The sequence below is a fragment of the Microtus ochrogaster genome, unplaced genomic scaffold, assembly GCF_000317375.1.
Source record: "Microtus ochrogaster isolate Prairie Vole_2 unplaced genomic scaffold, MicOch1.0 UNK16, whole genome shotgun sequence".
In the NCBI taxonomy this organism is placed as follows: Eukaryota; Metazoa; Chordata; class Mammalia; order Rodentia; family Cricetidae; genus Microtus; species Microtus ochrogaster.
The window spans coordinates 1,651,349-1,663,330 of NW_004949114.1; the positions used below are offsets into that span (position 1 = coordinate 1,651,349).

At 51.1% G+C, this 11,982-nt stretch overlaps 1 protein-coding gene across 1 annotated transcript; it reads right to left on the minus strand.

The window, feature by feature from the left end:
- Positions 1–3,343: 3,343 nt before the first annotated feature.
- On the minus strand, positions 3,344–9,520 carry LOC101982739 (cytochrome c oxidase assembly protein COX19). The gene is made up of 3 exons (XM_005367100.2): positions 9,402–9,520; positions 6,981–7,092; positions 3,344–3,888 (listed from the first exon to the last, which is right to left on the minus strand). Exons 1-3 carry the CDS (start codon positions 9,481–9,483, stop codon positions 3,804–3,806), a joined length of 279 nt encoding a protein of 92 aa, XP_005367157.1. The 5' UTR covers positions 9,484–9,520; the 3' UTR covers positions 3,344–3,803.
- Between the last annotated feature and the right edge of the window lie 2,462 nt (positions 9,521–11,982).

Consider the following 11,982-nt stretch of genomic DNA (forward strand, 5'->3'; position numbering starts at 1 on the left):
TGCTGGCCACCAATCTAGTCTTTTAGTGAAAGCCTTTCTCTGAGGAAGGCGGAGACTAAAGAGGCAAGACACCAGATGTCTTCCTCTGGCCTCTACATACATGAATACAGACACATGCACACGCACGCATGCACACTCACGCACACACACGCACACACACGCACGCACACAGGTGGATGTGAGGAGCAGCACTGTTGTCGTCCTCTGACCTCTACATATGTGAATACAGGTACATCCACACGCACATGCGCGCGCGCACACACACACGCACACGCACGCACACACACAGGTGGGTGTGAGGAGCAGCACTGTTGTCGTCCTCTGACCTTCACGATAACCCATGTGCACACTGGCACATGCACACACACAAATGTCAAAAGGACACTGTATGACCTCAGGACAGAATTAACACTAGTGTCATAAGACAGCCAAGTCCCCAGCATTCAAACCTCTCCCAGGGCCCCTTCTGGACAAGACGCACAGGACCAGCCTCTTCATGTCCCTTCTGCTCAGCTCTAGTGAGTTGCTCGACTCCTTTCCCTTGGCAGGATGAGTGCAGGCAGGGGTCTGCTTCCTTGAGCTCAGACTCTGAGTACTTCGGGGGCAAGCCAGTCCAAGAGAGATGCTATGTCTTCCGTGTGTCTAATTTCCGAGGATGACCATGTGGCCAAGTGATGTCCCTTTATTATTTTGTTTTCCAGGACAGGGTTTCTCTGTGTAGCCCTGGCTATCCTAGAACACACTCTGTAGACCAGGCTGGCCTCAAACTCAGAGCTCTCGAGTGCAGTAATGAGATTAAAAGTGTGTGTCAACACAGCCTGGCAATGTCCCTTCATACTGCCCTTGGTGACTGATGCCTGTCTGGAGCAGAGATTTCTAGAAGACTTCAGACATCACCGTTTGCTGCTAACTTTGGTGACTTCTTGTCTGCGGCACCAACACTATCATGTTTGTTAGGCCGTTTTTTGTTTGTTTGTTTGTTTCCTATACTTGTCAGAACTAAGGAGGGCCTAATGTAACTGGTTCCTTTACCAAATAAGGCTGCTGGCTGTTGGCTTGCACTGTGAGCTTGCCTGACCACTGCATGCTTTCCTGCTCGGTTTGTCTAAGGCAGCCACTGTGGTGCCTCCTGCATTCTACAGCAGCTCTCTGCATTCTGCAGATACTCAGGCTCCCTTGCCCTTTCCCTGCCTTGGCCAGGACCCTGGTTCTTTCGCTGAGACACTAGTGTTAGGACGCAGACATGGGGCATCATGGTTCCCAAGTCCAGGAAACATTGTGTGGACCTGAATGTATGCGTGTGCCTCCCCCACCCCCCTCCCCCAGCAGCCTCCCACTTAGAGACTGGGTCTCACGTGGCTTATGCTGGCCTTGAACTTCGAGGATGGCCTTGAATTTTTGACCTTTTTGCCTTTGCTTTCCTAGTGCTGGAATTGCAGCCACGTACCATGGCTGTTTATGTGATGTTGGGGATGGAAGGCAGGCCTTCGTGCACACCAGGTCAGCACTCTACCAACTGAGCCACTGCCCATCTTGCCTGCTCGGCTTACTGTGGTTAGGGTCCTCCATACCCAGGCTCTTCTGAGTGCTTCATAGTCAAAATGCTACAGGGTTCACCATGCTGTGCTCAGGTACCCACTTCATTTACTGATTTGTTTCTGTGTAGCCTCCTGCACCCGTTCCTGATTTTACTCATTCAGTGGGGGTGCTATGGCCAGGGGCTCTGCCCCATCAGCTCAGAATTCTTCATTTTTCCAGACAGGGTTTCTCTGGGTAGCCCTGGCTGTCCTGGAACTCACTCCGTAGATCAAGATGGCCTTGAACTCACAGAGATCAGCCTGCTGCTCCTGCCTCCCGAGTGTTACCATGCCTGGCTAGCTCAAAATTCTCTGATGCGCTGTCCAGGTCTGTGGTGAGGATTCACTGCAGGCGACACTCTGCAGCTCTCCTGCCCTGCAGCTCACACACGCATTCTGTACTCCCGTCAGTGAGCTTGGTAATTGTGAGCAAGGCTATGGTGACACTGTTGAGCTATAAAACCAAGGCCGACGGGTGACGGCACACCAGATGTGCAGTGTGAGCTGTCACTGCTGACCTGCGCTGTGTGGCTGGACTCAGAGAGTATGTGGAAACAAGCAGACCTTGGGGTACCTGACCGTGGGTTTAACTAACCAAGAGCCCTTCCGTGCAACACATCCATTGAGACCGACATGAACATGCAGAGTCCTCGTCCTCTCCCTGGTGGTTTTGTGTTTGTTTTTGAGAAAGGGTTTCTCTATGTAGTCCTAGCTGTCCTGAAATTCACCATGTAGATCAGGCTGGTCTTGAACTCAGAGACTCACATGCCTCTGCTTGAGTGCTAAAGGTGTATGCCACCACACCTGCACCCCTAACCCCCACCTCTCACCACCTTTCACCAGTCAGACAGAAGCCAGGCAAGCAGTCTGGGCTAGCCCTTCTCTGACAGCTCCAGAAGACACAGACCTAAGGGCACTTGAGCCTGGTGGCATCTGGCACTGGTATTTCGCTGGTGTCTTTGGACCCTGCACATGGCAAAAGCCCTCAGCCAGGCGCCTCAACATGAAGGCACCTGGATGTTCAAACACCCACAGCTCAGCACTGCTCACTGCGCCCAAGACAGGGTCACCGTTCGGCACCCGGGGTCTCGAGCCAGCACTGGTAGACACGACTCACGGGGCTAACAGGCTGCAGAACTGGAAAAGGGGCTAACAGGCTGCAGAACTGGAAAAGTAATTGGCACTAGCCCAGGTTCTACGGCACTGCTGGTGTGCCCTGTGGAGGCGCACAGTGAGTTCCTGAAAGGAAACCGGCTCAGAACGACCAGAAGACAACCCTCAGCATAAAGACACCGCTGCTATACCAGAAAAAGGAGGGAGTTCAGTTGACGAGTTCCACTGAGCCTGGTGAACAGGGTTCAATCCCTGGGACCCACGTGTGTAAGGAGAGTAATGAGCCCTGTAAGTTGTCCTTACACACACACACACACACACACACACACACACACACACACACACACATAGCGGACAGCGCTCCCCTAAATAAATAATATGCAAAATATGCAATTTAAAAATAAGTACTGTGCTGGGGACATGGTTCAGGCGGTGGGGTGTTTGCTGAGCATGCAGGGAGCCCTGGGATCCATCCCCCAACACATGAACCAGGTGCAATGTGCACACCCCTAATCCCAGCTGTAGACTTGGAGGCAGAAGGATCAGGAGTTCAAGGTCATCCTTGGCTACGTAGCGAGTTTGGGGCCAGCTTGGGCTACAGGAGACCAAGCCTTAAAACACACAAAACAAGAAGTCAAGTATGTCAAAAGTCAAACAGTTTCCCACTTCCTACTTTGTATTCCAGTTTGGGTCAAAGAAAAGAACAGAGACGAAGGGAAACGAGCTGGCGTGCGTGCATCTGTGAGCACAAAGGGCGGACATTCTGACGTCACATGGTTTCACTGTCAGTTCTAGTATGAAGACTCGGGTCTGTGACAGGCTGAGCCAGTGTAGAAAGCTGTCCCAGGCTCTGTGGTGTGACGGCCACACTGGGCAGGACATCACATTGGAGTTCGGCCCTGAGGGGATCCTGTGACACACACAGTTGGAAGAATAAGACCACCGTCTGAGGGAAACTGAGGACAGCTGAGGAAGCATTTTGGGGTGCTCTCCAGTCCCCTTGGGGACTCCCTCCACTGAGCAGCACAGGTGAGCCTCGGGTCTCCTGGCTCTGTGGGCAGAAGGGCTCAGATCTGCTTCAGGCAGCTGGGGAGCCGGCCTGTGGTTTTCTTCTCAGCATTTGTCCTTGGCCTCCGGCTTCTCGTCCATCACATCTCTGAAGCCCAGCTTCTCCAGTGGCTCTGGGGCCATCAGCTGCCTGGAAGAGAAAGGTGTTACCATGGGACCATGCTCTTATGTTCACTCATCTACCCAGCCTCCCGCACCCCCACAGAGAACAGGGTCCTCCCCACAGCGCGAGGAGCCCACAGGCCATGTGAGCCCCAATGTCCCTTCTACCACACGGTCAGCCCAAGTTCTCAAGGGCAAACGCTGAGGATGAGGGTGGAGGCAGATAGTACATGACCCCAGGGGAGTGAGCAGAGCCTGGGAGAGCCAAGGCTTGGTACGTGTCCCCATAGTTGAGAAGGACCAGGGTGGGAAGAGCAGGGCTGACCAGTGAGCTCCAGGCTGGCGAGATTCTGTCTCCAAAAGTGGGATGGGTGGCCTCTGACAGACAAAACCCAGGGCTGACACTCACACGCAGGCAAAGGAATGCTTCCAATGTGCCTCTGTCTCCTAACGGAACCCACTTGGAAAGATGTTTGCAGCGCTCTGGTGCCCTCCTGAGGGCTCAGCCCTGACTGCCTGTCCCAGCCCCACTCACTCCAGACACACTGTGCAGGATTTTCACATCCTCCTGTAACCTTTGCCTCTCTGGAGTGGGGACAGGTCGAGGCTGGGCTGCACAGGCCAGCCCCTGAGGTTACTCAAGCCCATGAGGGCTATTTTAATTTAAATTTAATTTATTTTATCTTTGTTTTTTGAGACAGGGTTTCTCTGTGTTGTTCTGACTGTCCTGAAACTTGCTCTATAGATGAGGCTGACCTTAATCTCACAGAGATCCAACTGCCTCTGCCTCCCCAGTGCCGTGATTAAAGGTGTGTGTCATTACTGCCCAGTGTTTAATTTTTAATTGCATTTATTTATGTATTTGTGTATTTATGCGCACACGCTAAGTCAGCTTGAACTGTATGTTTGACAATTTCATTCCCAACTAGCCTAACAAAATAATAGAGCAGCCAAGCATGGTGTCATACACCTGATACACCCACCATCCTCACACTCAGGAGGCTGAGGCAGGAGGACTGCCAGAAGTTCTAGGCTAGCCTGTGTTATTAGACCTTGTCTAGACAATTAAAAAAAAAAAAAAAACCCAAACCCACCAACCACACACGAAACCAAAAGAATCTTTCCACCACTAGACAAAACCAGAAGCATCTTTGTTTGCCTGCATTGCCTGGCTCAGGCCCCTGTAAGTCACAGAAGTAGGCGGGCCCTTCCTTCTGGGCTCTGAGGCATGGTGCTAAGTGTGGCACAGATGCATGGGGACTAGGAGGTCCAAAACTAGTTCATCCCACTGACATCAGGCAAGAAGTCCCTCTGCTGGCCCTGCCCAGAAGCCTTGCCCATAGACCAGTCGCTTCCCCAGGGGACCCCAAACCAGCCACTACCTCTGAATAGGTAGGAGCCACTGTGATCTGTGCCAGGTGTGAGAGTCAAAACAAGTCTGCTCAACTTTTTTCTATTTTTGGCAGAGGGGATACTGTAGGTAGAATCCGGGGCCACACAGACGCTGAAATGTATTACCACTGAGCCACATCCCAGCCCCTCACTGGGGGATTCTAGGCAGGTGCTCTACCACTGAGCTATATCCTCAGCCCTGTTTTTTCTCATTATTTTGAGATAGGATCTTAATAAATTTCCCAGATTTTTTTTTTAAACGTTTGACTTTATTTTTGTAAGATTTATTTATTATGTATACAGTGTTCTGGCATGTATGCCTATGCACCAGAAGAGGGCACCAAATCCCATGATAGACTATTGTGAGCCACCATGTGGTTGCTGGGAATTAAACTCAGGACCTCTGGAAAAGCAGCCAGTGCTCTTAACCTCTGAGGCATCTCTCCAGCCTGCCCAGATGGTTCTTGGACTCATTCTCTAGCCCAGGCTGACCTCACAACTCTCAGCCTCTTGGGCCAAGGGGATGGCAGACCTGAGCTACAGGCCTCAGTCTTCCTCTCACTTGCTGCATTCGCCCAGCTTGTCCGTGAAAACCTCTCCTTCTGCAGACACCAAGACACAGGGGCTGAGCCTGGGGAAGGCAGGAACCTGCTCACATCCTTGTTCCCAGGCTGGCGTCGCTCTGTCCCTCTTCTAAAGCTCAGCAGAGCCAAGAAGAAATTCTTGGCCACCTTCTGAGGCTACAGGCAGTCACCCTGAGGCTCCGTGGCAGCCATGTGCCACCTGGAAGCAGTGAGATCAGGACAGACTCAAGCACTGTTTGCAGTGGCAGGACAAGGCCTTACAGTTAGTCATTCCCATTGCTGGAGTAGAAATCTCACACTGTAACCCCCACATGCCTACACCTCAGGGACTTGTCTGGGTTTGTCGAGCAAAGAAAGCAGGCTTAAGTGGACCACTGGCATCTCGCATCTTGAGAGACTGAGGTGCCTGAATTCCTGTGTGTGCAACTGCAACAGACGCCTCCCCCACGCAGTGACACACTACCTGCTTCTTCATGTTCACGGCTAGAATGGCTCTCATTCTAATGCAAAGCTCCACGGATCGCTATTTTTGTTCTGTTTAAACTTTGGGGAGCGCAGGCATCGCCATCCATCATCGCTTAAGTCTCCTATTGTGCCCGTTACATTCCAAACAGCTTTCAAGAGAAGGGACGAGGCAGTGCATGTTCTTACGGGCTGAGAACGTGAAAGGCATGAAAACCTGTCGGCTCAGTCAGTGCTGCTGTGATGGATGATTCTGAGAGCTTAATGAGAGGGACAAAGCTCCGAGGAATGGGGCCGTGGATGGGGCTGTCACTCACAAAGGGGTTCCCAGGGCAGCTTGGCAGCCTCAGTGCCACCTTCACCTGCTAAGCGTTGACTTCTTCTAGCAAACATCGGCCACTGTGATGTGGCTGGGAAGATAAAACAGACCTAAGTTCTTTCCCCAGAACCTTCATAAAGAAAGCTGGGTGTGCTGGTATGTTTACAATCCCAGCACTGGCAGGCAGGAATGGGAAGATCCCTTGGCTTGCCTGTGGCCAGCCTAACCTCATTAGTAAACTCCAGGACAGCAAGAGACCTTGTCTCAAAAAACACAGTGGGAACTGGGGAGATGGTCAGCATCTCTTGCTTGCTGTCACTCAGAGGACCAGGGCTCAGCTCCCAATGTGATGGTGGTACTCGCCTTTGCATCCTGCACATTAAATACTCCTTAGATTCATTTCTGCACAAAGCATTTTCAAAATTCTTGTCACGGAGACACTTCATGAATTTTTCTTTAAAGCTTTTACATTCACCTAGAAAGAAAAGGAAGACAGTGTTCTGTTTGCAAAGAGAAGACCTGACCTGCTCACTCGGCGGCCTTGGGGCAGTGCTATGGTGTAGTAATAGGAGCGGCAGGCTGCTTCCCGCCACCCGGCTAGCTTGCCCTGAAATAATTACACGGAAACTGTCTTCTTTTAAACACTGCTTGGCCCATTAGCTTTAGCCCTTACTGGCTAATTCTGATATCCCGATCAACCCATCTCTAATAAACTAGCACCGGTCTTACCGGGAAAGATTCTAGCCTACGTCCATCCTGGGTCAGAGCTTCATCGCATGTGTCTGCCTGGGAGAGGGGAGGATGGCATCTCTGCTCCAGAGCGCAGAGCTGTCGAGTCTGAGCTCACTTCCTCTTCCTCCCAGCATTCTGTCTGTTTACTCCACCCACCTATGTTCTAAGCTATGAGCCCAAGCAGTTTGTTTATTACTTAACCAATGAAATCAACAGATTGATATATGACACTCCCACATCACTATGGTTTCCATCAAAATTTGTTTCCTTCCTGGTCTCTGGATATGGGATACAGTGCATGCTTGGCATACAGTCCCCTGGGTTCAATCCTCATCACTTCAAAACAAAAACCAAACAAGGGGTGAAGAGATGGCTCACTCGTTATGAACACCGGCTGTTCTTGTACAGGAAATGAGTTTGGTTCCCAGCACCCACATCAGGCAGCTAACAAATGTCTGGAACTTCAGCTCCAAGGGATCAAACACCTTCTGGTCACCAACAGTACTGCACACACATCATGTATACACTCAGATGCACACACACCCACTCTGATGCACACACATCCACTCTGATGCACACGCATCCACTCTGATGCACACACATCCACTCTGATGTACGCATATCCACTCTGACACACACGTATCCACTCTGATGCACGCACATATACTTTGATACATGTGCATATACTTAGATGTACACGCATCCACTTTCATGCACATGCATCCACTCTCATGCACACACATCCACTCAGATGCACATGCATCCACTCTGATGCACACACATAGACTCAGATGCATACACATAAAGTTAAAATTTTTAAATAAATTTTTAAAATGGAAAATTCCCCAAATAAATGTTGGTAAAGAAATAATCTAAGGAGATTAGATGGCTTAGTGGGCAAAGGTACTTGCTACCAAGACTGCCAATGTGAGTTTGATCTCCAAAACCCATGTGGTAGAAAGAGATAACCCCCCCAACTTCCACAAGTTATCCTTTGGCCACATGTGTGCCATGGCACAGCCTCAAACACACTAAATAAATAAATAATTTAGAAATAGAATAATCTCTAAAGCTGTCTCTGGAACATCACAGTGTCAGCAGCATTTTGTAGGGTTGTTTCCATTTGTGGTAGGCTTGGGTTTTTTGGTTTGTTTGTTTTCTTTCTTTTTTTCTTAGGGCCTCCATTTCTGTGCTTGCTAGGCCCCAGTTCATGAGACTATCCCCAACCCTCTCCGGGTTGTTTATAGTTTTGTTCCTTCACAGGCTCCAGTTTTCCAAAAGGACATTATCTGTAGACTTCAGAACTGTGAATAGCAATCCTCTGAGCAGGAGCCACAGCTCAGAGGTGGAGCACTTGCCAAGTCCAGGTTCCAGCCTCAATATTAGACATCAAACGCTTTTTGAAAATATTTCTTTGTTTAATGTTCACTGAAGACCTAGAGCCTCAAGCTGGGGAGTTAGGGTGGCTCCTGGGCTGGCAAGAGGGAAACCTAACATCGAGACCCGGAAACAATCCGGGAGTCCCATCACCATCCTGGTTACATCAGATCCAAGTCTGCGCTCTCAGTTGGAAGGACCATGCCATGGCAGGTGGCTCTCTGACTCAGTTTCCCTGCCTGCACCCACACATGGCTCTGAGCATGTCCAACCACACAATCTGAGAGGTCGCTGGAGCTCTAACTGCTCTGCAAGCCTAGGTCCAGTACCTCAGGCTCCACCCACCAGATCTAGCATCCCAGGTCCTGGTACCCAAATCCAACAGACCTGACCCCGCCACTCAGATCTATCACCCCACATGCTGTCTCTCAGATCCAGCACCCCCAACCCTGTCACCCAATCACCCAATCCCAGCTACGCTAACCCTGCTATCCAGAGCCAGTATTCCTGACCTTGCCACTCACAACCGATACCCCTGTCTCTGTCACCGAGAAACAGCATTCCAGACCCTGCTCCTCAGACTCAGCACCCCAGACGCTGCCAACTAGACTGAGTACCCCTAACCCTGCCACCCAATCCCGGGCCACCGGCAGCCTGAGCCTCGCCTCGCCTCACCGAAGTGGTCCAACGGGAAGCTTCCTTTGTCTGGTGGCCGCGGCTGGAAGCTTTTGGTCCCGAAGTTCATTGCGGTCGACATGACGGCGGAATCAAGAGCAGTGCGCAGCGGCAACGCAGGGCGGACGGCCGAGCACCGAGCAGGCTCGGGAAGTGCCGAGCTAGTCGAGCGGTGGGCCTGCTCCTCCCCACCCTGCCCTGCTCCTCCCGTCTAGGCCCCGCCCCCGCTGTGCTCTGATAGGGCGCAGTGGTGGCCGCAATCAGAAGCTTTTCAGTCCTTTCTGCAAAAGGCCAGCCAGCTTTTGGTACCAAAGAGCGAACATGGCTGGATAGGTGCAGCCCTTTGCCCGAGGACACCAGTTTGTGCCCCGGAGTCTTCATCCCATCCAGTTGTCTGCCAGGGACTGAGTTTCTCATATGCGCAGAGGGTCTAATCAAGGCAAGCAGCACACTAAAGGAGAGAGTGGCTAACTTCTTGTGGGTGTTGCGACACAGTGCCATAAACGGGTTTTACAGTCAGAAATTAAGGCAGGGTATAGTGCTTCACACCTGTAGTCCCAACTGGGGAGGCTGAGGCAGGAGGATTGCCTGACTTTTAGGCAAACCTGGGCTTCACAGCAAGATTCATTCTCACAAAACAAAACTGCCCCTAAGGGCATCTCCTATGGTTCAAGAGACTAGACGTCTGAGCCTAAGGTGTGGGCCATTAGCCCCATTGTGGGCTGCTGTCCCGGCAGACTGCTCCAGGGAGCCCAGGTGCGCCCCCCCCCCACCCCGGCCTCTGGGATGTTCTGTCAGTCTTGGGGAATTCTGGATTGCTAGAAGCAATGCTCCTCCTGTACCCCCACTTCTGGTGGCGTTCTCACCATGAGTCTGTGTCCAAGCACTCCTTATGTGAGGCCGCTGCCACATTGGAGTAGGGCCATCCCAATACATTTTTTCTCTTTAATTCCTTTCCTTTTGTTTTCCATTTGTATTTTTGAGACAGGGTTTCTCTGCATAGCCTTGGCTGTCCTGGAACTCTCTCTGTAGACCAGGCTGGCCTCAAATTCAGAGAGCTGCCTGTCTCTGCCTCTTGAGTGCTGGGATTAAAAGTGTTCACCACCATGCTCACCTCATCGGAACAATTTCAGCCTCAGCTGCTCAAAATCTGCCGTGACATTATTTCAGATGAGGCCATCAGGTCCTGGGGGGTACTGTGCCATGGGGATTTGGAAGGAATGTTCCGTGTTAATGGGATGCAGTCAACTGACTTGTTACAGCAACAACACCTGTCCCAAGAACCCTGCTTTCCAGCTGGGGACAGAGAAGCCCACTTGCTCCCTGCCTCCCAACACTGGCTGTGATTGTGGGATACTGTCCATCATTCCATCTCAACCACAGATGGTCTCTATGTCACACAGTCATCCAGACCCTGGCAATGAGCATTAATGGGCTCAAAGCAGCTCCTCGGGCCGCTGTCCCTCTACAATCCTCTGACGGATCCCAACATCCCTAATAATTCCCAGGGACAGCTGAGAGGTGGTTGGCCAACAGATCTTTAGCCTCACCCCAGCGCCCACTCTCTTTTACTTTGCTGGATCCCCCTCCTCCTCCATAGCCATCCATTGGTCTCCTTGCTGAGTCTCATGTTGGCTTCCTGTGTGGGAGTTTGGATTTAGCTTCCAGTGTCCAGACCTATAGGCTGCCTTGCTGAAGGGTACCACCTCCTTAACCCAAACCTCCTAGTTCAGTTTACCTCTCAGGAAGGGGCCTGGGAAGATGGCTTGACAGGCAAGAGTACTTGCTATATAAGCATGAAGACCTGAGTTCAAATCTCTAGAGCCTAAAAAAAAGAAAAAAAGTCACCTGGCCTAAATCCCCAGCACTGTAAGGGATTGGGGTGTGCTGGCTGCCAGCCTACCTCCAGGGTTAGCAAACATCTTGTCACAAGGGGATAAGGTAAACAGGACGCCTGACATTCTCCTCTAGTTTCCACATGTGCATGGAGTACACATATACACACATATGCACACATATACCACACACACATTTGCACACATGTGCACACATGTGCACACACACACACACACACACACACACACACACACACACACACAAGAGCGTGGCCAGGGAGACTCCAGAAGGAAAACTGTACTTTGTTCTTGTTATATAAACAACCCTTTCCCATCTTTCCCATGCCTGGAACCAGGGGCCACACACTGAGTTACTCAATTTTTTTTTTTTGAGCTGTGAAGAATGGTGACTTTTGTGACTCAGTAAGCAGCCTTTTCTTCTTAAAATGAAAGGATATTTCTGTCCCTGAGGTGGCAGGACCTCGGTCAGGCAGCCCTGAAATACCAAGAAAGCAGGCAGGGACTGGTGTCTGGGCCATGACAGCAAGCTTTTAATCGCATTTCTAGGAAACGGGCACTGCCTTGTATGAGCTTTTTTGGTTGTTGTTTGTAGCTCTGGCTGGTCTCAAACTCACTGAGATCTGCCTCCTAAGTGCTGGGTTCCTAAGTGTTGTGGTCAAAGGTGTGCACCACCACACCCAGCTGTTTAGCTGAGGGAAGTGTGTGTGTGTGTGTGTGTGTGTGTG